This window comes from Thalassophryne amazonica, chromosome 5, assembly GCF_902500255.1.
Source record: "Thalassophryne amazonica chromosome 5, fThaAma1.1, whole genome shotgun sequence".
NCBI lineage: Eukaryota > Metazoa > Chordata > Actinopteri > Batrachoidiformes > Batrachoididae > Thalassophryne > Thalassophryne amazonica.
In genome coordinates, this window is record NC_047107.1 from 56,397,377 (window position 1) to 56,423,556 (window position 26,180).

General features: G+C 44.2%; 1 protein-coding gene across 1 annotated transcript in view; it reads right to left on the reverse strand.

Moving 5' to 3' along the window:
• Positions 1-292: 292 nt before the first annotated feature.
• The window catches only part of ebf2 (EBF transcription factor 2), a 144,901-nt gene continuing 119,013 nt past the window's right edge, over positions 293-26,180 (reverse strand). Inside the window, exons 8-15 of the mRNA XM_034170337.1 lie at positions 22,769-22,910; positions 20,596-20,726; positions 16,942-17,068; positions 16,739-16,827; positions 16,541-16,606; positions 4,628-4,802; positions 4,369-4,551; positions 293-1,259 (exon numbers count right to left, since the gene is read on the reverse strand). Coding sequence (XP_034026228.1) covers positions 1,033-1,259; positions 4,369-4,551; positions 4,628-4,802; positions 16,541-16,606; positions 16,739-16,827; positions 16,942-17,068; positions 20,596-20,726; positions 22,769-22,910 — 1,140 coding nt within the window. The 3' untranslated portion in view covers positions 293-1,032. The remainder of the gene's footprint in view (positions 1,260-4,368; positions 4,552-4,627; positions 4,803-16,540; positions 16,607-16,738; positions 16,828-16,941; positions 17,069-20,595; positions 20,727-22,768; positions 22,911-26,180) is intronic.

Genomic DNA, 26,180 nt, shown 5'->3' on the forward strand with positions numbered 1-26,180 from the left:
ATTAGCAATCAATTAGCAATTATAATTCAAATGCTGTTATAACTTCATTTCAGTAACAGTTGAAAAAAAGGAACACTTTATAAAAACATGTTTATATTATTCCCTAACCTAACTATAATAAGTTAAATTGCTTGTTCTTAAATAAATCAATATATGAATTCCTTTAGTAATAACCATTAGGACAAAGCCCTACTTGTAAAACCTTAGAGATCAGAACAAAAATAAAGGGTCTATGCTTCTGGAATGTAAACTGTCTTCGAAAAGTCAACTACAAAAACAAATAAACAAAAAATTAAATAATAACTTCTTGCTAACTCACAGACAGAGATCACACATGCCATCAAAGATGTCCGTACAGAGACAAATAGCACCCTGCTTTTAAGAGCTGCAACTTTATTCCAGAGGTGTCCGTGATCCACCAGTGCTCTTGTGACAAATCTGCTCACTCCTCCAGCCACATTTTGGACAGATGTTGGAAGAATCATATTGTGTGAGATAGTTCCCCACAGATAATGTTCATATTTTTCAAGCTTGCGGCGAGTTTCAAACCAGTTTTCCTCTGTTGGCTTTTGAACATCCACCCAAATTGACACACAGGGTAGAGATCCATTCACTTGCTGTGAGCTAAGGGGGTTCACCATCTGAACTTGTTGGGTGAAGTCAACTCCTCTGCCTCTGGAGTAGACAACTAGTCTTTGGACAATTTTGTACACAGTCCTATTCATCCACCAGGACAAAAAAGGGGATAAGAAACGGTGGGGCCTCAGGGAGGATAACTATGCATGGTTACTACAGGTCAAATTTCCGTTCTCCCTGCCCCCTCAGTGCCAAAAGAGGGGCTAAGTGAAGCAGTGGTCTGGGGTAGATTGGGGTGGGTGCTTTGCTACATCGGGGGTACAACCAGGCCCGTCATTGCTGGAGAGAAAAAATACACAAAATCTATGATTCTAATCGATCTGATCTTGCATTATTGTACATCCAGCAATTTTTGTCTTGTTCGGTCAAAGCTTATCGTGTGGTTAGTACAAGGGGTTAGACTGCATTGGTGAGTTCAGAGAGCGGGGTCAGATAGTGAGTTGGATGGCTACCTCTGAAGCTGTTTCCCCCTGAGGCGGGGCAGGCGGGGGAGGGGGAGCCCTGGGGCCTGAGGACAGGAGCAAAAGCGCTCTTCTGTTTAGCAGCAGACGGGAAGGAGGAGAAAGGCAAAAGGGATGAAGAGGAGCTGGAACTTCCCGGTATAGTAGGACTGGACGGCATTACTGTGGAACAGACAGCAATGATCAGCCTTAACATTCATATCATAAATCACCAATGTGAAGCTAATTATTTGTTTCCTAAATGGTGTCATATTCCCTGAGATTATTTTTGCTTCAGCCAAGGAGGATATGTTTTCAGTACTGTTTCTATGTTTGTCTGTTAGCGGGATTATTCAAAAAATAAATACCAATGTTCTTGAAACGTGGTGGAAACGTGGGGTATGGACCAAGGAGGAAACAAGGAGCGGATTTAATGTTTTTTTTAACATTACAAGATAGGATGATTTATTGGATTTTTTGTCAATTTCCCTGATTCAGTTTTTTTCTCTCTGTTTAAGGTGCAGCTCCATCCAGAGATGGGAGTTGTATTTGTGCCGGCAAACCTCCTGTCCTGTGCACCAACAGCATTTCCTGTATATTCATTTTGTGAATTGTTCTGTAATTTATGTCTGAAGCATGGCCCAAGAAGAGGGTCACCCCTTTGAGTCTGGTCTGCGTGAGGTTTCTTCCTCAGAGGGAGTTTTTCCTTACCACTGTTGCTCTGGGGGTTAGTCAGGTTAGACCTTACTTGTGTGAAGCGCCTTGAGGCAACTCTGTTGTGATTTGGCGCTATATAAATGAAAATAAATTGAAATTGAATTGAAAAATTGAAATTGAAATTCAATTTCTTAGAAATTAAGACATAGACGATCGTGGGAAACAAAAATCAGGTATTCACATTATGAGACATTTCAACAATATATTTAATTTCAACAATACGAGGTCTGTTAGAAAAGTATCCGACCTTATTATTTTTTTCAAAAACCATATGGATTTGAATCACGTGCGTTTTTTCATGCCTGTCGGTTGCTTCATTCGCCTGTGAGCAGGCTTTGAGTGAGGTGTGGTCTACCCCTCTCGTCTATTTTTTATTGTGAATAAATGTCTGAACGATTTGGAGCTTTGCTGCATCAATTTTTTTTCCAGAAACTGTGAGAGACCTTCAGGTGGACACCGTTCGAAAAATTAATATGGCTTTCAGGGACGATTTTATGGGGATTAAACAGATTACGGGGTGTTACTGCCCCTTTAAGGCCGGCCCACAAATGCGCGCTCCCAGCGCCATTGGACAGGCTGACACCCCGCACAAACAACCAGATCATTTCCAACGTGAAAGCTTTGTTGATGCAGGACCTCGTCTGACTTTCACAAAAAGGCAGAACATGTGGACATCAGCACTTTTTCCGGCACATTCCACCGTTACAGGAGGTTTTTTTTCATGGAAAAAGAAGCCAAGGGACGCGCCATGGAGCCGTTCATTACGCGGGACAAAACCACCTCGGTGTTGGTCTCACAGGACGGCTTTCAGGTGGATTTCAGATGGATTCCGGTTGCTTTCCAGTCGTGTGAATATCCGATTGTGATTGTGCATGAGCTGGACATGCCAGAACATGTCCTGTGAGGCTTCATCACGGCGTTTCTTTTCACCATGCAGCTCCGCCGCGACACGCGGAATTCCTCCGCCTTGTTCCTCTTTCCATGACAAAAACTCCTGTAACAGTGAAATGTGCCGTTCATTTCTAAACTGGACGCTGTCTTGATCTGGTATGTCCTCTGACTAGCACAGGAATTGTGAAAAGACGTGGACGTCGCGGCGGAGCTGCATGGTGAAAAGAAACGCCGTGATGAAGCCTCACAGGACATGTTCTGGCATGTCCAGCTCATGCACAATCACAATCGGATATTCACACGACTGGAAAGCAACCGGAATCCGTCTGAAATCCACCTGAAAGCCGTCCTGTGAGACCAACACCGAGGTGGTTTTGTCCCGCGTAATGAGCGGCTCCGTGGCGCGTCCCTCCGCTTCTTTTTCCTTGAAAAAAAAACTCCTGTAACGGTGGAATGTGCTGGAAAAAGTGCTGATGTCCACATGTTCTGCCTTTTTGTGAAAGTCAGACGAGGTCCCGGATCAACAAAGCTTTCACGTTGGAAATGATCTGGTTGTTTGTACGGGGTGTCAGCCTGTCCATCGGCGCTGGGAGCGCGCTGCGCTCTCAACAGTTGTGGGCCGTCCTTAAAGGGGCAGTAACACCCCATAATATGTTTAATCCCCATAAAATCGTCCCTGAAAGCCATATTCATTTTTCGAACGGTGTCCACCTGGAGGTCTCTCACAGTTTCTGGAAAAAAATTGATGCAGCAAAGCTCCAAGTCGTTCAGACATTTATTCGCAATAAAAATCCGACGAGAGGGGTGGACCACACCTCACTCAAAGCCTGCTCACAGGCGAATGAAGCAACCGACATGCGTGAAAAAACTCACGCATGCGCACGAAGGTTCAAGCTTGGCTGACGCAATCACACGTGATTCAAATCCATATGGTTTTTGAAAAAAATAATAAGGTCGGATACTTTTCTAACAGACCTCGTATATTTAATTTGGTGAAGATGCCTATCAAGATCCAGATTTTATGAATCAAAATATGAATTTTAATGGAATGCATTTCTATTAGGTGTGTGTAATTCAACAAACTGTTCAAGAAACCTGCAACTCTGTTTTTTCATATATTCTGTGTGCATGCAAACATAATATTTATTTCTGATGGAGGGACCACAACAAAGTAATTACGTAAACCTTAATGATATTTCATGCCCTGTATCCTCAGAGAATATTTGACAGAAATAGTGTTGTAGGTTTCTTGCCCAGTTTGTTTTTAATCTGTGCACTCACCCAATATAAGTGAGGTTTAGTCACTTTCAGATCAATGTCCTCATTGCACCAAGAAATTCCAGCATGAGATTCCTACAGTTTTACTCTCCCTCAGAATTCTCTTTAGGGAACCTGTTGTTAAAATTTGTACTTCAGTGTTGGTGAAGTTATGTGCTCTCCGGGCACTTCATGCTGCCTATGTACCTGTTAAATGAATGGTTTATCACAGCTGTTTTTATTTATTTATTTGTTTGCTTTTAAGGATACATCATCTCAGGGTCTGTGGAACATTTTTCATTACAAACTTCAATATAAGTTTTTAAAACAACAGTTTATCTGCTGATAATTGCTAAAAATGTGTGTAATATGATTTAATTTAATTTAATTTCAAAAACATTAGAATTTAAACAATATAAGATCTTACTGTATGGAGATCCTGTGGGAGATGCACTGCTGAAACCAGGAGAGCCAGGAACTCCTAGGCTTGTCATAGGAACTGTCCCATAACCTCCAGTCATCCCTCCGCCACCGCCGTAGCTTGACTGTTGAGGAGTTGAGGCTGAAGGGTAACCCCTAGGAGACAAACTGCTGGAATTCCGTATGTAACCTGCAAAAGAAAACATCTGATCACATCTGATCTCCAAATCCCGAAGAAGCTATGCTTCTTGAGTCTTTTCGCTCACCTTGGCTGCTCTGTCCTGGCTCCCCAATGCTGACACCTAACTGCGACGGGTAGGAGCCCAGGCCCATGACACTGCCGTGGGCTGGTGAACTGGGCAGCGCCTGCAGCTGACTGTGAGGACGAGGAACGCTGTACAGCGCCTCAGCAATGTCAGCAGCACGTTTCAGCAACATGTCCTGCAGGAGATACAACATGAACATTAACAGGTCTTCCAATGTAGAAGACCAGCTGAGGTTGCATATAAGTCTATGAACTGTGGTTTGATAGAAATGTAAAGATGAGAATATGTTTCCATAATGTTCTGTAGTGGTTGCCAAAGGGTTTTTTAGAACCTTCACATTCCAAGAACTGACAATAGGCTAGAATAGATCATAGAGGTGATAAAAAGACTAGAGTGGGCAGCATCATTAGCTGCATCAGCACCACACTGCTCAGCGTGGCACTCTCATTGGAGCAGCATCGCTGCTATTTTGGCATTGTGGGATAGCTCCCTGGATTACTTTCGCCATACTGTGACGCATGCCACTAGCTCAGCAAGAGTGCCACGCTGAGCAGTGTGCCTGTGGGCAACATGCAGAATGTGTCTCTTCCCAGATAGATCTCTTTCAGTGCAGCTTCTTGTTCTGACTTTAACACGAAGTTAACACCCAAGAGATGATGAGATATACTCATTATCTCACAGAAATATATCACAATTATCTGGGAACTACTTTTTGTGCAGGAATGCATCAAGCACATCGGCCACGGGCATGTACTAACACAGAATCCCCAGAAACTGTATATCGTTGTTTGGCCAAAACAAGAGCGTCCACTGCCTGAGCTAGTGGTGCGCATGAGAGTATGCATCAGCAGAAGTAGCTGCCATCTTGTTACAGATATTGAATAACTTTACACAACATAAACAAATCAAATCAAATCAATTTTATTTATATAGCACCAAATCACAACAAACAGTTGCCCCAAGGCGCTTTATATTGTAAGGCAAAGCCATACAATAATTACAGAAAAACCCCAACGGTCAAAACGACCCCCTGTGAGCAAGCACTTGGCGACAGTGGGAAGGAAAAACTCCCTTTTAACAGGAAGAAACCTCCAGCAGAACCAGGCTCAGGGAGGGGCAGTCTTCTGCTGGGACTGGTTGGGGCTGAGGGAGAGAACCAGGAAAAAGACATGCTGTGGAGGGGAGCAGAGATCAATCACTAATGATTAAATGCAGAGTGGTGCATACAGAGCAAAAAGAGAAAGAAACACTCAGTGCATCATGGGAACCCCCCAGCAGTCTAACTCTATAGCAGCATAACTAAGGGATGGTTCAGGGTCACCTGATCCAGCCCTAACTATAAGCTTTAGCAAAAAGGAAAGTTTTAAGCCTAATCTTAAAAGTAGAGAGGGTGTCTGTCTCCCTGATCCGAACTGGGAGCTGGTTCCACAGGAGAGGAGCCTGAAAGCTGAAGGCTCTGCCTCCCATTCTGCTCTTACAAATCCTAGGAACTACAAGTAAGCCTGCAGTCTGAGAGCGAAGCACTCTATTGGGGTGATATGGTACTATGAGGTCCCTAAGATAAGAAGGGACCTGATTCTGTTCTAGAATTAACAGGAAGCCAATGAAGAGAGCCCAATATGGGTGAGATATGCTCTCTCCTTCTAGTCCCTGTCAGTACTCTAGCTGCAGCATTTTGAATTAACTGAAGGCTTTTCAGGGAACTTTTAGGACAACCTGATAATAATGAATTACAATAGTCCAGCCTAGAGGAAATAAATGCATGAATTAGTTTTTCAGCATCACTCTGAGACAAGACCTTTCTAAGTTTAGAGATATTGCGCAAATGCAAAAAAGCAGTCCTACATATTTGTTTAATATGCGCATTGAATGACATATCCTCATCAAAAATGACTCCAAGATTTCTCACAGTATTACTAGAGGTCAGGGTAATGCCATCCAGAGTAAGGATCTGGTTAGACACCATGTTTCTAAGATTTGTGGGGCCATGTACAATAACTTCAGTTTTATCTGAGTTTAAAAGCAGGAAATTAGAGGTCATCCATGTCTTTCTGTGTGTAATGTTGTGTGGGCCGCTGAAGAGGAGGTACTGCTGGCCCACCACCACCAGAGGGCGCCCTGCTTGGAGTGCGGGCTCCAAGCACGAGAGGGCGCCAGACCTAGAAGAAGTGACAGCTGTCATTCATCCCCTGCACCAGCTGTCACTCGTTCATCATCATCACCACCATAAAAGCCGGACTGCAACTCCACCTCCTCGCCGAGAAATCGACTACCAGTACCAAGGTAATTTCTCTGCTGACTAACACTGTGTGTGTAATAACTTGAACTTCTATTGCAGCCGTTTTCCTGGAGTGTTGCCTTATCTGGAGGATTGGCGTTTGGTGTGACAGCGACGGCTTCGCCTCACACCCCATCTCAGATAAGTGGTTGACCAGGAGCTGCACGAGTGTGTGTCATTTGGAGGTGGAGGTGCTCCCTCCCAACTGTGTTTGGACTGTGAATTACTGAGTGTGCGGACTCACACTCACACATCATATCTCTGCTTTCTGCCAGCAGTACCAGGAGGAGACGTCGTCCCCATGCTTCACTGCCAGAGAGCTCCGTGTGGCTACAGCTCCCCCTGCTGAGGAGGCTATGGACACGAGCAGGGCCAAATTAAAATCAAATATCAGACAAAGGAGGCTGGCCCGTGGGGAGTGTTTTGTCTGCGGCTCTTACGAGCACATGCAGAAGGACTGCCCTAAAACGGTCAAACTACAACGCCCGTCCTTAGAAACTGGGCTAAGGGTGGGCCATAACACACACGCGGGAAAACCCCGCAAATCGGCACGAATCCCAGTAACAATCCTTTGTGGGGATTTAACCCTTCACGCCCCAGCACTGGTAGACACGGGGTCGGAAGGGAATCTGCTGGACAGCAGATGGGCAATGGAAGTAGGGCTCCCCCTGGTGGCTCTGCCGGCACCCTTGCAGGTGCGAGCACTAGATGGCACCCTGCTTCCATTAATCCTACATCAGACACAACCAGTGCCTTTGGTTGTGTCTGGGAATCACAGGGAGGAGATGGTGTTCCATGTAACACCATCTACCTCCCGAGTGATTTTGGGCTTTCCATGGATGGTGAAGCACAATCCCCGGATAGATTGGCCGTCCGGGGTTGTCACGCAGTGGAGCGAAACCTGCCACCGGGAGTGTTTAGGATCCTCGGTTCCTCCCGGCATTACGGCTAATGAGGAGGTCAAAGTTCCCCCCAATCTATCGGCGGTGCCAAAGGAGTACCATGATCTTGCTGACGTTTTCAGCAAAGATCTGGCGCTCACTCTTCCCCCGCACCGACCGTATGATTGCGCCATCGATTTGGTCCCGGGCGCTGAGTACCCGTCCAGTAGGTTGTACAACCTCTCACGTCCGGAACGCGAATCAATGGAGACCTACATCCGGGACTCCTTAGCTGCCGGGCTGATCCGGAACTCCACCTCCCCGATGGGTGCTGGTTTCTTTTTTGTGGGTAAAAAGGACGGCGGACTCCGTCCATGCATTGATTACAGAGGGCTGAACGAGATCACGGTTCGCAACCAATACCCGTTACCTCTGTTGGATTCAGTGTTCACGCCCCTGCATGGAGCCCAAATCTTTACGAAATTGGATCTTAGAAACGCGTACCACCTGGTTCGGATCCGGAAGGGAGACGAATGGAAGACGGCATTCAACACCCCGTTAGGTCATTTTGAGTACCTGGTCATGCCGTTCGGCCTCACTAACGCCCCCGCGACGTTCCAAGCTTTGGTAAATGACGTCTTGCGGGACTTCCTGCATCGGTTCATCTTCGTATATCTGGACGATATACTCATCTTTTCCCTGGACCCTGAGACCCATGTCCAGCATGTACGTCAGGTCCTACAGCGGTTGTTGGAGAACCGGCTGTTTGTGAAGGGCGAGAAGTGCGAGTTCCACCGCACTTCTTTGTCCTTCCTGGGGTTCATCATCTCCTCCAACTCCGTCGCCCCTGATCCGGCTAAGGTTGCGGCGGTGAGAGATTGGCCCCAACCAACAAGCCGCAGGAAACTACAGCAGTTCCTCGGCTTTGCAAATTTCTACAGGAGGTTCATTAAAGGTTACAGTCAGGTAGTTAGCCCCCTGACTGCCCTGACCTCCACCAAGGTCCCCTTCGCCTGGTCGGATCGGTGCGAAGCCGCATTCCAGGAGTTGAAACGCCGGTTCTCGACTGCACCAGTTCTGGTGCAGCCTGATCCTGATCGCCAGTACATAGTAGAAGTGGACGCCTCTGACTCAGGGATAGGAGCCGTGCTGTCCCAGAGCGTGGAGGCTGATAAAGTTCTCCATCCTTGTGCCTTTTATTCCCGCAGGTTGACCCCAGCTGAACGGAACTATGACGTCGGCAATCGGGAACTTCTTGCGGTGAAGGAGGCTCTTGAAGAGTGGAGACACCTGCTGGAGGGGGCATCGTTGCCCTTCACGGTTTTCACGGACCATCAGAACCTGGAGTACATCCGGACCGCCAAGCGGCTGAACCCCAGGCAAGCCCGCTGGTCTCTGTTCTTCGGGCGCTTTGACTTCCAGATCACGTATCGCCCCGGGACCAAGAACCAAAAATCAGATGCATTGTCCTGGGTGCACGAAGAAGAAGCCAAAGTGGGGCTGTCGAACCCCACCGAGACCATCATCCCCGAGTCCACTGTCGTGGCCACCCTCACCTGGGACGTGGAGAAGACCGTCCGGGAGGCCCTGACAAGAAGCCCGGACCCGGGGACTGGCCCCAAGAACAGACTGTACGTCCCACCAGAGGCAAGAGCTGCCGTATTGGACTTCTGTCACGGGTCCAAGCTCTCTTGTCATCCCGGAGTGCGTAGGACCGTGGCAGTAGTCCAGCAGCGCTTCTGGTGGGCGTCCCTGGAAACCGACGTCCGGGACTACGTCCAGGCCTGTACCATCTGCGCCAGGGGCAAGGCAGACCATCGGAGGACGACGGGACTCCTCCAACCCCTGCCAGTGCCTCATCGCCCCTGGTCGCACATCGGCCTGGATTTCATCACGGGCCTCCCGCCGTCCCAGGGCAACACCGTGATTCTCACGATAGTGGACCGGTTCTCCAAGGTGGCCCACTTCGTGGCCCTCCCGAAGCTCCCGACGGCCCAGGAGACGGCAGACCTCCTGGTCCACCACGTCATGCGGCTGCATGGGATACCATCGGACATCGTTTCAGATCGTGGTCCCCAGTTCTCTTCACAGGTGTGGAAGAGTTTCTGCAAGGAGCTGGGGGCCACCGTGAGTCTCTCGTCCGGGTACCACCCCCAGACAAACGGCCAGGCAGAGCGGGCCAACCAGGAGTTGGAGCAGGCCCTCCGATGTGTCACCTCCGCGCATCCGGCAGCCTGGAGTCACCATCTGGCCTGGATCGAGTATGCCCATAACAGCCAAGTTTCGTCTGCTACCGGTCTCTCCCCTTTTGAGGCTTGTCTGGGGTACCAGCCCCCATTGTTCCCGCTGGTGGAGGGAGAGGTCGGTGTGCCCTCGGTCCAGGCCCACCTCAGGAGGTGCCGCCGGGTGTGGCGGACCGCCCGCTCTGCCCTGTTAAAGGCCCGGACGAGGGCCAAGGCCCATGCGGACCGCCGGCGTTCCCCGGCCCCCACGTACCAGCCCGGGCAGGAGGTGTGGCTCTCGACCAAGGACCTCCCTTTGTGTGTCGACTCCCCAAAATTGAAAGACAGATTCATTGGACCCTTTAAGATCCTCAAGATCGTCAACCCGGCCGCAGTGAAGCTTCAACTCCCGGCTTCACTGCGGATTCACCCTGTCTTTCATGTTTCCCGTCTCAAGCCTCACCACACCTCGCCCCTCTGTACTCCGGGACCTATGCCGCCTCCTGCCCGGCTCATTGACGGGGAGCCTGCCTGGACAGTCCGCAGGCTCCTGAACGTCCGTCGTATGGGCCGGGGTTTCCAATATCTGGTGGACTGGGAGGGGTATGGACCTGAAGAACGCTCCTGGGTGAAGAGGAGCTTCATCCTGGACCCGGCCCTCCTGGCCGATTTCTACGCAAGACATCCGGATAAGCCTGGTCGGACGCCAGGAGGCGCCCGTTGAGGGGGGGGTCCTGTTGTGTGGGCCGCTGAAGAGGAGGTACTGCTGGCCCACCACCACCAGAGGGCGCCCTGCTTGGAGTGCGGGCTCCAAGCACGAGAGGGCGCCAGACCTAGAAGAAGTGACAGCTGTCATTTATCCCCTGCACCAGCTGTCACTCGTTCATCATCATCACCACCATAAAAGCCGGACTGCAACTCCACCTCCTCGCCGAGAAATCGACTACCAGTACCAAGGTAATTTCTCTGCTGACTAACACTGTGTGTGTAATAACTTGAACTTCTATTGCAGCTGTTTTCCTGGAGTGTTGCCTTATCTGGAGGATTGGCGTTTGGTGTGACAGCCACGGCTTCGCCTCACACCCCATCTCAGATAAGTGGTTGACCAGGAGCTGCACGAGTGTGTGTGATTTGGAGGTGGAGGTGCTCCCTCCCAACTGTGTTTGGACTGTGAATTACTGAGTGTGCGGACTCACACTCACACATCATATCTCTGCTTTCTGCCAGCAGTACCAGGGTCGACAGCCGAAGACAGAGGCCACCTGGGGACTCGGGACTTGGCGGCTCCGGTGTTCTTCAGACCGTTGGTGGTGGAGGCCGTGTGGGACGCGGCTTCTCTCTCGTCGGGGGTCTTCTATCTTCGAGCCTGCCCACACGTCACCTGGTGTTTATTGACTGTGAAGATTCCTGCACGTTTCGTTGTGTAACAACATTAAATTGTTACCTTTTGGCTTACTCATTGTCCGTTCATTTGCGCCCCCTGTTGTGGGTCCGTGCTACGACACCTTCCCAACATGTAAGACAATCCTGCAGTTTAGCTAATTGTTGTGTGTCCTCTGGCTTCATGGATAGATAAAGCTGGGTATCATCTGCATAATAATGAAAATTTAAGCAATTCTGTCTAATAATACTGCCTAAGGGAAGCATGTATAAAGTGAATAAAATTGGTCCTAGCACAGAACCTTGTGGAACTCCATAATTAACCTTAGTCTGTGAAGAAGATTCCCCATTTACATGAACAAATTGTAATCTATTAGATAAATATGATTCAAACCACCGCAGAGCAGTGCCTTTAATACCCATGGCATGCTCTAATCTCTGTAATAAAATTTTATGGTCAACAGTATCAAAAGCAGCACTGAGGTCTAACAGAACAAGCACAGAGATGAGTCCACTGTCTGAGGCCATAAGAAGATCATTTGTAACCTTCACTAATGCTGTTTCTGTACTATGATGAATTCTAAACCCTGACTGAAACTCTTCAAATAGACCATTCCTCTGCAGATGATCAGTTAGCTGTTTTACAACTACCCTTTCAAGAATTTTTGAGAGAAAAGGAAGGTTGGAGATTGGCCTATAATTAGCTAAGATAGCTGGGTCAAGTGATGGCTTTTTAAGTAATGGTTTAATTACTGCCACCTTAAAAGCCTGTGGTACATAGCTAACTAATAAAGATAGATTGATCATATTTAAGATCGAAGCTTTAATTAATGGTAGGGCTTCCTTGAGCAGCCTGGTAGGAATGGGGTCTAAAAGACATGTTGATGGTTTGGAGGAAGTAACTAATGAAAATAACTCAGACAGAACAATCGGAGAGAAACAGTCTAACCAAATACCGGCATCACTGAAAGCAGCCAAAGAGAACGATATGTCTTTGGGATGGTTATGAGTAATTTTTTCTCTAATAGTTAAAATTTTATTAGCAAAGAAAGTCATGAAGTCATTACTAGTTTAAGTTAAAGGAATACTTGGCTCAATAGAGCTCTGACTCTTTGTCAGCCTGGCTACAGTGCTGAAAAGAAACCTGGGGTTGTTCTTATTTTCTTCAATTAGTGATGAGTAGTAAGATGTCCTAGCTTTACGGAGGGCTTTTTTTTTTATAGAGCAACAGACTCTTTTTCCAGGCTAAGTGAAGCTCTTCTAAATTAGTGAGACACCATTTCCTCTCCAACTTACGGGTTATCTGCTTTAAGCTGCGAGTTTGTGTGTTATACCATGGAGTCAGGCACTTCTGATTTAAGGCTCTCTTTTTCAGAGGAGCTACAGCATCCAGAGTTGTCCTCAATGAGGATATAAAACTATTGACGAGATAATCTATCTCACTCACAGAGTTTAGGTAGCTACTCTGCCCTGTGTTGGTATATGGCATTGGAGAACATAAAGAAGGAATCATATCCTTAAACCTAGTTACAGCACTTTCTGAAAGACTTCTACTGTAATGAAACTTATTCCCCACTGCTGGGTAGTCCATCAGAGTAAATGTAAATGTTATTTAGAAATGATCAGACAGAAGGGGGTTTTCAGGGAATACTGTTAAGTCTTCAATTCCCATACCATAAGTCAGAACAAGATCTAAGGTATGATTAAAGTGGTGGATGGACTCATTTACATTTTGAGCAAAGCCAATCGAGTCTAACAATAGATTAAATGCAGTGTTGAGGCTGTCATTCTCAGAATCTGTGTGGATGTTAAAATCGCCCACTATAATTATTTTATCTGAGCTAAGCACTAAGTCAGACAAAAGGTCCAAAAATTCACAGAGAAACTCACAGTAACGACCAGGTGGACAATAGATAACAACAAATAAAAGTGATTTTTGGGACTTCCAATTTGGATGGACAAGACTAAGAGTCAAGCTTTCAAATTAATTAAAGCTCTGTCTGGGTTTTTGATTAATTAATAAGCTGGAGTGGAAGACTGCTGCTAATCCTCCGCCTCGGCCCGTGCTACGAGCGTTCTGGCAGTTAGTGTGACTCGGGGGTGTTGACTCATTTAAACTAACATATTCATCCTGCTGTAACCAGGTTTCTGTAAGGCAGAATAAATCAATATGTTGATCAATTATTATATCATTTACTAACAGGGACTTAGAAGAGAGAGATCTAATGTTTAATAGACCACATTTAACTGTGGTGCAGTTGAAGGTGCTATATTATTTTTTCTTTTTGAATTTTTATGCTTAAATAGATTTTTGCTGGTTATTGGTGGTCTGGGAGCAGACACCGTCTCTACGGGGATGGGGTAATGAGGGGATGGCAGGGGGAGAGAAGCTGCAGAGAGGTGTGTAAGACTACAACTCTGCTTCCTGGTCCCAACCCTGGATAGTCACGGTTTGGAGGATTTAAGAAAATTGGCCAGATTTCTAGAAATGAGAGCTGCTCCATCCAAAGTGGGATGGATGCCGTCTCTCCTAACAAGACCAGGTTTTCCCCAGAAGCTTTGCCAATTATCTATGAAGCCCACCTCATTTTTTGACAAACAAAACAAAACTGCTTCCTACTTAATACCAGATACCTTTGGGGATGGCAACAGACTGTCATCCAGCCTACAGGCTAACTACTGAATGCTTTAGATTCAGAATCAGAATCATAACAGGTACGGTCGGACATCCGGGTCCCTGATGCATGCGCACATAGCAACACGCATAGTAACCAGTGAGCCGCTGAAAACAAACCGCTGTTGCACTCATTTCCTATTTGACGTCCATCACGCTCACATCGTTCTGCCATGTTTTTTTTCTACTTAATATACATCAGTTTTCACAGAGAATGCCATGATCGTGTGTTGCAGTTGGCTGTACCAACCAAGATAATTTAAAAGATCGAAAAGTGCGTTTTTTTTTTGTTTGTTTTTTTTTAGCTCCCAAGGCACCACAAAAGTCCAGACAGAAGGGATAAATGGCTGGCTGCTACCAGCCAAGTAAACAAGGATGGTCATGGGAATAACGCCGCCGGCTCGCTAGTTGGCATCATTTATGGTTGGAACTACGATGGTATCTGATCGTCTTTGAACCTCCGACTTTCATTCTTGATTAATTAAAATATTCTTGGCAAATGCTTTTGCTTTCGTCCGTCTTGCGCCGGTCCAAGAATTTCACCTCTAGTGGCACATGATTAAGAGGGACGGCCCCGGCCGCCCCTCTTGATCATGGCCCCAGTTCAGAGGAAGAAAACCGACAAAATAGAACCGTTATCCTATTCCATTATTCCTAGCTGGGGTATTCAGGCGACTGGCCTTCTTTGAACACTGATTTTTTCAAAGTAAACACTTCGGACCCTGCGGGATACTCAGCTAAGAGCATCGAGAGGCAGGGGCTGGGACAGACGGCAGCTCGCCTCATGGTGGGGCGTCAGCTCAATCTCGAGAGCCAACTACGAGCTTTTAAACTTCAGCAACTTTAACTTTAACTGCAGCAACTTTTGCACACCTATCAAGGCTCTACACATCGGTAGGCCTTTGCGAATAAACAGTGGTAAAGACGACTATATCAACAATGGTTGTGAGTGTGCGTACAGTTTTCAGCAGTGATCTAAAATGGCGGCCAAAGTGACGTGGGCCGACCGTACCTATACCAAAGCCATTGTCTGGGTGACAGCAGAGACAACTAAAGGTTTGAAGCAATCAGTGATAAATGTCCAAGTTCAATGAAGTAGAACACTGTTATCAAAATCATATACCTTATGTAGAGTTATTTAACGTGAAAGCTACGGGATTCCATTGACATTCAATGTTCACCCATAAACCAAATGCAAACCAGAAATTGTGGAAATCTCTTATACAAGATGGCAGACAAATGTATTATGGAAATTAGCTGACTGTCTGCTCTAGTCTTTTGTCACCTCTATGCCACAAACTGACAAAGTATTTGCTCCTTTATGTATTCTCCACTCTTTTCTGAAAGCAGTAACAACCAAATGTCATGCATCTTGGTAGATTATATGAAACCCAGAGCTTCATGGACTGGACCAACACAAGAGGATTTATACTTATAAAGTACTTACAACTGCTTTACTACAAGTTTTAATTTTATATAAAGAAAAACACCCACTAAATGTTTGTTGTGATGAATACCTGACTCAAGCAAGCTTCAAATGTCTGCATTTTAATTTTCAGACTACACAGGAATTAATTGTAAAAAGAGATACCTGAATTATAGAGAGGCTATAACTGCAGTAATATAAAATACTCAGTTTTCCAGAGGGGCTCAAACATGCTTATGCTTTTATAAACAAGTAACACACATGCACACACTAACCCTGTGCTGACTGCTGCCTTTAAATACAAAATTTAATATTTGATATAGATGCACATTCCTGAACTGTCCAGCAGGTGCCAGTGTTCAGTAGCTGGCAGCACAACATGTGATATGTTACTTTTCATGCAGCCAGCAGATAACATTAGAAACATGGGTGTTTTAAAGGTTTAAAAACATTCTGGAGCTTTTTTTTCTACCAAGTTAGCCATCACTAATTTACAGTATCTATGAAAAGTTGCTATATCATCTCCAGCCACACATTCCATTATTTAATTCCAGTTTTAGTTTTGCCTTCTGCTGTGTATTTTTCCCATATTTGTCCACGTAGTGAGCATGATGTTTCTCCCTGTGGCTGTTAAGTTAACATGTTAGCTAATGCTGATATAAAGGTTGGAGATGAACAAACAAGTCCAGTTTTATAGGCGGGGGCAGACAAACTGTCTACTGAACCACAGTTGTTCATAATTTTCCATAATCCATACAACATCCCCTCACAGTCCAGCAGGTGGCAGACACATATGTGGGATATTACACAGGCAAAAAATAGTTTCTTATTTGATTGAGCTTGTGCATCAAAGTTCACCACAAACTAGTTGAGCCATCCTCATTATATCTTCTTTTTAATTTGGTAAGTTACAAAATCACAGCAGTTTTTGTTTGTTTGATTGTTTAACCCGCTCACCCACTCATCTACTATTACCAGCTCACAGAACATGTGCATGTGCTATTTATGCTTCTATGCAGATTAATCAAAGCACAGTTTTTTGAGATATTTACCTGATTACTGTGTGGATTTCCATACAGAGCCTCCACAAGATCTGCTGCTCTCTTTAAGAGGATCTCCTACACAGAGATATACACTTGTGAGTTTAATATCTTAGTAATACTGCTGCAGGCAGAATGTAACAATACATCAACATGTACATATGTAGAGTAATTGAAGATTGAGGAGGTTTTTTTGTTTTTTGTAATTACCTTTGCTAACTTCTCTGGGTCACCAGGATGTCGAGGAATGACCTTCTGGAGCCGCTGAAACCCATAGTCTATAGTTGGCTCATTCAGGGCTAAAATTAACAAACATCATACATAGATCACTGGTACATAAAAGAGCCCACAATTTAAAAAAGCTCTGGGAAATTTGGATGCAATTATAATGTTTATAAAAAGGTGGTCATCACCTGTGTAGATGAAGCGTCCAGGTGCTCCCTTGCAGAACTGCTTCGACTTATAAGACAGGGTGACCTCTACGACCCCAGGGATGTGGCGAGGAGGAGTTTGGACACGGATAGCATGGGGCGTGATCAGCTGAGGGGAACAGCACAGACATCATCTTACAAACAACAACAAAAAACATAGTTCACCTGTGTTCTGTGCTACTGAGTAAAAAATAAGATGTTTTTATAATAATAAAAAAGATGGTAAAGATTCTAAACTTTTATGTACGGATTCATATATGCAGACCACACATCAATACCATGTCAATAATCAAACAAGCCATAAGACAGAGCCACTGTTCTCCATGCGTCCAGCATGACGTCTACACCAGTCATCTGAGTGAGTGTCTCCACGTTCTTTCAAATACACTAACTCTAAAATTAATAATGCTTGCATCTTATTAGTCACTGTGTCACATGTTAGTATGTAAGAGATGATGTGATTAACCTTTTATCAATATACAATGAGGAAAATAAGTATTTGAACACCCTGCGATTTTGCAAGTTCTCCCACTTAGAAATCATGGAGGGGTCTGAAATTTTCATCTTAGGTGCATGTCCACTGTGAGAGACATAATCTAAAAAAAAAAAAATCCAGAAATCACAATGTATGTTTTTTAATAATTTATTTGTATGTTACTGCCGTAAATAAGTATTTGAACACCTGTGAAAATCAATGTTAATATTTGGTACAGTAGCCTTTGTTTGCAATTACAGAGGTCAAACGTTTCCTGTAGTTCTTGACCAAGTTTGCACACACTGCAGCAGGGATTTTGGTCCACTCCTTCATACAGATCTTCTCTAGATCTTTCAGGTTTGGAGTTTCAGCTCCCTCCAAAGATTTTCTATTGAGTTCAGGTCTGGAGACTGGCCAGGCCACTCCAGGACCTTGAAATGCTTCTTACGGAGCCCCCCCCCCCCCCCCCCCCCCCCCTTTAGTTGCCCTGGCTGTGTGTTTGGGGTCATTGTCATGCTGGAAGACCCAGCCATGACCCATCTTCAATGCTCTTACTGAGGGAAGGAGGTTGTTTGCCAAAATCTCACAATACATGAACCCATCCATCCTCCCTTCAATACAGTGCAGTCGTCCTGTCCCCTTTGCAGAAGAGCACCCCCAGAGTATGATGTTTCCACCCCCATGCTTCACGGATGGGATGGTTTTCTTGGGGTTGTTCTCATCCTCTAAACATGGTAAGTGGAGTTGATTCCAAAAAGCTCTATTCTGGTCTCATCTGACCACATGACCTTCTCCCATGCCTCCTCTGGATCATCCAGATGGTCACTGGTGAACTTCAAATGGGCCTGGACATGTGCTGGCTTGAGCAGGGGGACCTTGCTGCCCTGCAGGATTTTAAACCATGACAGCATCATGTGTTACTAATGTAATCTTTGTGACTGTGGTCCCAGCTCTCTTCAGGTCATTGACCAGGTTCTCCTGTGTAGTTCTGAGCTTTCTCAGAATCATCCTTACCCCACAAAGTGAGATCTTGTATGGAATCCCAGACTGAGGGAGATTGACAGTCATCTTGTGTTTCTTCCACTTTCTAATAAATAATCATAACAGTTGTTGTCTTCTACCAAGCTGCTTGCCTGTTGTCCTGTAGTCCATTCCAGCCTTGTGCAGGTCTACAGTTTGGTCTTGGCTATGGTGGACAGGTTGGAGTGTGATTGATTGAGTGTGTGAACAGGTGTCTTTTATACAGGTAACAAATTCAAACAGGTGCAGTTAATACAGGTAAAGAGTGCAGAATAAGAGGGCTTCTTAAAGAAAAATTAACAGGTCTGTGTGAGCCAGAATTCTTGCTGGTTGGTAGGGGTTGAAATACTTATTTGCAGCAGTAACATACAAATAAATTATTAAAAAAATCATACAGTGTGATTTCCGGATTTTTTTTTTTTAGATTATGTCTCTCACAGTGGACATGCACCTAAGATGAAAATTTCAGACCCCTCCATGATTTCTAAGTGGGAGAACTTGCAAAATTGCAGGGTTTTCAAATACTTATTTTCCTCACTGTAGGTGCTGGGTAATATGTTCAAATATTGATAGACTGAATTTATAACCACCTATTATGAATGTTGCTGGTAATGGAAGTACAAGATGCTGCCTGCTAGTCTTCACCAAGATTTGGAAATACTGGCTAATACCTTATTTTCCAATCTATCATACAAGTCCTCCATAGGGGTGTGCTAAAGGTTACAAAGGGTGCCTGCGGTTTTGTCAGCGCTGAGTTTATCACAGTTCAAAATTCCTGTATTAAATAAAGTCATAATGACACACCTACTTGACACGCAAAACTATTTAAAATATCTTCTTTGGATGAACCAAAGAAAAAAGTGGTGGAAACCTCTCCTGTCGATTTTTATTTTCACCAAATACAGTAAAGAATAAATAAATATTACAGTCAAACAGGGAGCTTCCCTTGCTGTCCAAACCATGATGCAATATTTGCACTGAGTGAAATTCTCATCTTATGTAATGTTGTATGCTAATGGTGGGCAGCATAGTGTGTTAGTGGGTAGCACTGTTGCCTCACAACAAGAAGGTCGTGGGCTCAATTCCCACGTGGGACCTTTCTGTGTGGAGTTTGCGTGTTCTCCCCATGTTTGTGTGGGTTCTCTCCAGGTGCTGTGGCTTCCTCCCACATCCAAAGACATGCAGGTTGTGAATGTGTTTGTGTATGTGGCCCTGTGACAGACCGGTGTCCTGTCCAGTGTGTATGGTGCCTCACACCCTATGATTGGTTTGATAGCCTCCAGCCCCCGTGATTCTTAATTGAAGTAAGCAGGAATAGCAGATGGATGGATGCTAATGGCATTAGCACATTTAGCAACTATTGGTAGCCTGCTCTGTTAAGCTCATTAATGTACGACTATTGAGAAAATAAGCAACTCGTAGCTTTTAATATCCACACCAAAGCTAATCATGAGAACCGCTGCACAGTCCACAAAAAAAGAACCCTGTTTGATTTAATAAACACCTGAACTGGGGTTAGCCTGTTAGCTTAGTTGGTTGAGATTAGAAGAGAGGGGCGTGTTCAGGTTTCTTTAATGACACGTGAATTAGCGTGGCAGGGGCTGCCAACATGGTGACACCCAGATAGGAGCTTCATATCAACTGTTCCGGTGTCGCCAACTGAACGGTCCCCTCTAAAAATTGGTCCACCTTGCCTTCACTGCACATGCGTCTGAGACTGACTCTGAGTCTGACTCTCTACACCCAAAGCAAACAAAGGGGATAATGTGGTTATTAACCATCAGATTACAAAGTAAAACCTCTTAAATCATTCTGAAGTCAGTTTTAAGCAGAAATGAGGCGATAATCTGTGAATCGCTGCTGAAGCTCCAAAATGACGTAGGTGCAGCAGCACGACAGACTCAGACGTGCTGCTGCACCTACAGTACTGGTCCCACAGTATAAAAATGTCACATGACTCCCAAAAGCAGTCTAAGACTAGTCAAAAACAATCAAACCAGTTCAGCTGCCAGCTACATAGGCCCACATTAGTGAACAATCCAGAATTACAATGAGGAAAAAAGACATGATCTGTGCAGCCGACAGGCCTGTACATCACGAGTTTAACTATACCTCTTTGGAAATGTTGAAAAATTCCCTACCTCACTCCAGACCAGCATGCTGCCAAACACCACCTGCAGCCCGTCAAAGAAGTTCTCCCCAATGACGATGACCATAGCTCCGCCGGTTGTCCAGCCCTCACTGGGACTGATGGCTTTGATACATGGTGTAGCTGACAGCAAAGAAAAGCAAGATTTACACTGATGGTTTCAACACAGGATGTTCGACACAGAAGCACAGAACGTGCTTCTCGTTATCTGCCTCTGTGGTAATGTGGTGAAGATGGCCTTTAGTTCAGGGGGGTGATTATTAATGACTGACACACACACACACACACACACACACACACACACACACACACACACACACACACACACACACACACACACACACACACACAGAGAGAGAGAGAGAGAGAGAGATTAAATAGAATGTTGCAAGTAAAACTGTTGAAGAACAGTTTTTCCAAGTACTTTAATGATATATCCTTGAAATTATTTATGGTCATGAGGAGCGTAAAGTGTGTGCTGGTAATATACACCTTAAAAAGACCCTGGATCAAAAAATTTGTTTTTACATCAGGACATAGCAGTAATATACACAATAAAAATACACATTATCTCTATATTATGCATCCTTAATAACAGAGGTCTCAAACTGGTTCCAGAAAGGGCAGAGAGAGTGCAGGTTTTCTTTGCGCCCACCCACTCCACCAGGTGATTTCACTGATTAACATCACTTTGAGCAGGTGGAATCAGTTAATCCACTGATAAGTGGATTAACTGATTCAGTTAAGCAACTAATAATATGCGATGACTGCGATGACTCTTGAACTCAGACGCAAATTGGATGACATCTTGGAGCAGATGCGTGTCTTGCAGTTGAAGTTGAAGATTTCAGAGGCCTGTGAATATTCTTAATTCATAATTGGGAATATTCTTAATTCATAATTGGGATTTGGTTGTTCAAGTGGAACTGTTAAAAAGTGTTTTTCACTGCTCAAACCATAACATTACAGGCTTATCAAGCCTGAAGGTTTGCCCGACTGTTTTCCTCCAGAGGAATTTCTTCGGCCTGGGGATCATTTGGCTGTTTCTTATCTCAGCTCACAAAGACAATAAACTGCTTTTCACAGGACTGAAGCATGCTCCATTCCCTCCCCCCCCCACCCCCTCCTATCCCCCATCAACACTTCCCACACCGGCGCCTGCTCACGTCACTCCTTTCCCCTTCTGCGGGGGCTGGTGCAGTTTTAGCTGCAGCCCTTGTTACTCCCCCCAAGCCGATGGCAGCGCATCTGAGGGTTGCTGCGTGGCCTTCACCCACTTGCCTCAATTCGGATAATGGACTTCTTCAAACTTAGTGCACATAGACAATGTCAAATGTGTATGTGCTGTCTTTAATTCTGATGTGTGCCATTATTATGGTAAACAAGTAATAATTGTTTACTAATTGCTGTCTGAGGTAACTGGAGTGTAAACATAATTTCTCCACTGTGAGATCAATAAAGTATATCTCAACTCATCTCATCTCATCTCGATTAAATTAGGAATACATAGGACATGAAATTTTGTATATAATATTTTCAATCAAGTTTTATTCACCTACACCGTCTTTGATTGTAATGTGGTTTTAATAGTTCAGGGGCCCATCTCTACTATAATAATAATAATAATAATAATAATAATAATAATAATAATAATAATAATAATAATAATAATAATAATAATAATAATAAACAATATTATTATTATTATTATTATTATTATTATTGTTATTATTGTTATTATTATTATTATAATGAATTTATATATATTAATATTTCCATGTGCTACATGTACTTGTAGCTGACAATTTCATGTGACTCTGACCTGAACCCTAAACTATAATTTGGTCTCTGCTGCTTGTGAAATGATATGATAATAAGAACACAAAATGTCATTGGAATTTTGCTGTATCTGTTTCAGGTCAGGTTTTGGGACCATGTGATGCCGCATCCACCACACTATGGAACCTTCCTGGGTCCTGGATGGCAACCACCCAGGCAAACAAACAGTCCATCTCTACCTCTCAAAGGAAACATCTATTTGTCAAAATCAGGTAAAACTTGGGCTTGGGAAATATGCAGTGCAAAGTTGCTATAATAATAACAACAACAACAACAAATATTTGAAAGAAAGGTCAGCAGAGTGTGCATTGTAATGTTGGCCTTACCATATTCCATTGTGTTCTCAACCGACTCCCCTGGTTCCAGCCTGCGGGCTCTCCGACCATGTTTTGAGTTGTTGTGCACAAACATATTGTCAGATACTGCGAGGATGTGGCCGTCTACACTCACCGTGCTGGACAACACCACCTGATTACAAGGAGAGACATAAGACACTCTTATTAGTGAATAAGATACATCCATCCATTTTCTAAACCTGCTTACTCCAATTGAGGGTTGTGGGGTGGGGGGGTGGAGCCTATCCCAGCAGTCATAGGGCGTGAGGCTGGGTACACCCTAGAGAGGAGAAAGGACGCCAGTCTGTTGCAGGGCCACATACCTGTATAAACAGACAAGCACATTCACACACCTACGGACAATTTAAAGTTTCCAATTCAGTGTCTTTGGATGTGGGAGGAATCCGGAGCACCCAGAGAGAACCCTTGCAAACACGGGGAGAACATGCAAATGCCACACAGAAAAGGCCATAGGTTGGAATCAATCCCATGACCTTCTTGCTGTGAGGCAGCAGTGCTAACCACTAATCCACCGTGCTGCCCTGAATAAGATGCAGTTCTTACACAAAAAATCAATACATAAATAACAAGTTCAACATAACTTAAAACTGATGTGGCTTGATTACAAAAGCCAAAAGCCCCCCCTCCCCCCCAAAAAAGGAATGGAGAATGATGCATGAGTGCAGGACAACATACTGCCAGTCACAGTGTTTGGTTACAGTGCTGCAGTCCCTGAGCTGCCGTTTGTTTCAGCATACAGGTGATAGTCGTATTTCTCAATAGGTAATGTGACGTCTGTGGATTCCTGTTATATGTCTGTGGTGATGACACTCCTTCACTCCTCCATCAGGTCTCCATTTGGGCTCTCCACAGCCTCTTGCTTAACTTTTTGATTCATGCAGTGGGATGATAGTTGCCTCCTCCTGGTCCTTCAATGACACCAAACATATGGACCAAATCTCCCATTTTAGCCGCCTGTTAAAGGAGTGGATGATATATGGTGGCTGTAAGTTGATGTTCTGGGCACAGCACATGCACTCCACATCTGCTGTGCATAGACGGCAAGTACAGAGTTAATAAGAGGGTTTTTTGTTTATTATTTTTCGATGTTTTTAGTCACCTTGAAAGAGAAGGTAGAGTGCCTTTAACCTTTGTAACTCATAAGAGATATGAAATTTCCAGCCCAGTCTTTTTTTTTCTGTGTGCTCCAGTCATGAATAGCTGACTCATTGCATGTTTTTTTTTAACTCACTATTACTAACCCTACTCCTTCCCCCAACCCTAACTTTAACCACCCAACCCCCCTCTTCACTTTTAATTTCGTGCAACAATCATGGAATATATTACAATGAATTCTTGCTGCTGTGATGAAAATGAGGCGCTTTTCATCACAATATCACAAACCATTAGATTAATGTATATTTCATGCTGCTGAATCACGACTTGCAGTGAGACCAGGTTGGAAATTTCATGTCAGAAATCACTTCATTTGACCATTTTAAAAGAGGCTGCCATGAACCACGGCAATACACAGCACCATGTTTTCACCAGTGTCAGCCTCAGCCCTACTGTTCGATCCAGCAGTTAGCACAGTTCAGCTAATCAGCTAACAGCTAATTAGTACAACTAGTGTTTTGGTTTTCAGCTAACATTTCCAACCATTATTGGGCCAATTAGCTTCCACTAAATTTAGTTTCACTAACTTTATGTCAGCTAACATTGGTTTGAATAAATCTTAACGGCCAAAAACATATGTAAATCCTATACTTATGCTTGAAGCTTATCCGCTAATTAAACTGGACACATCGCATGAAGGCAATGAGCATCGCCTCAAGGATATGGAGGAACAGGAGGGCAAGCCAGAGGAAACGCATTCATTCCATTATTAAAATTATCTTTGATGTGTATTTTTATTTTGTAATATTTCTTATTGATCTAATACATTTCTGTACTATGAATAACGATGGTGAATGTAAACTACTGTTTCATTTAATTTGTTTATTTAATTATTTATGCACATTTTGGTCATCTGATCTAGCTAGCATGCTGAACCGTTTGCGGCAACCTCCATGTTTACTCTAAAACGTATTAAAATTTCCGCTCTTTAGGGTTTTTAAGGGAAAAAATAAATAAAAATACCGAAGCCACAACTAATTCATACAATAAAAGTTAGTAGTTAATGGTTAGCAGTTAGTAATGATGTTCATCAGTTTAGCATTATCACACTTAACTTTGCAGTTAGCGGATTAGCAGTTATCAAAGCTAACTTTGCCCACCACTGGCTGGATCTGAAAATAAAGTGATTCAGTCATTTCAACAGAAACTGCCTCACTGTGCAATGGGAAAATAATTATTTTTCTGAATTAAAGTATATTCACATGTGTTACATTAAGTTAGATCACCTTGGAATGGATACATGAAATAGACTCCATTTTAATTAACCTGTAATGTGTAAATTATTCAAAATATGCAGTTTCATCAAAGCAGACAGCTAAGATAAAACCTGTGCACCCTTCAAAATAAACACATGGTAGTAATTTTCAGGTGAAGAAAACAGGAGAATGCATATGTGTTATAGGTGATGCAGCAAGAGTGGAATCTGAAGGAAAATAACTGTAAATTATCAATCATGCAGCTGACTGCTGTTCAGCGCTGACCACCTTTTAACCCAGAGATGAGAGTGTTGGACCGCCAGCGTGCCCATAAGTTCTCCGCATGTGTCACACTGCAGGAGTTAAAGCAAACACGGTGGAAACGACTGGAGCAAGTTGAAGGGAAAGGAAGATGACAGAGAGAGAAAATGCCAGACAGGGCCACTGGTGCTGAAAGACAGCAGAGGAAGTGAGGCGGGAGTGTCCCCTGTGACCACTTCCTGGGTCACGGAGCATGACCTCCTCCATCTGGAGCCAATCACTCAATTCTTGACAACTTCCTGAAACACCTCAACCTATTTCCTGCACCATCACTGTGTCTCCCACACATATAATTCTGTTTATCTCTGTCAGTCCTTATTGGTTTTAACTTTACTTTTAAACATCCATTTCCATATCTCCTATTAATTTGGACTGCACAAGTAATGGTTGAGAGTTGTTAAAACACTTTTTATTCAGCTTTTGTTTTGTTTTGGGGTTTTTTGTTGTTGTTGTTGTCGTCATTGTTATTTATTTATTTATTTTGTTTTAAGAAAACAACACTCCCTCTCCAAATACTCAGTATGTACTAATATGTACTGTCAGCTGGAACCTACTACCCAATCTTTACTGTCGCATGTATTAGAAGTAAGTTAGCAGTAGGGACACAATTAAGACATATTACAGCTCTGCCATCTGACCTGTCCTTTGACCCAGAAGTTTACAGATGATGCGCATATTCACATATGTTGCAAAAATTTATATTTTGCAAC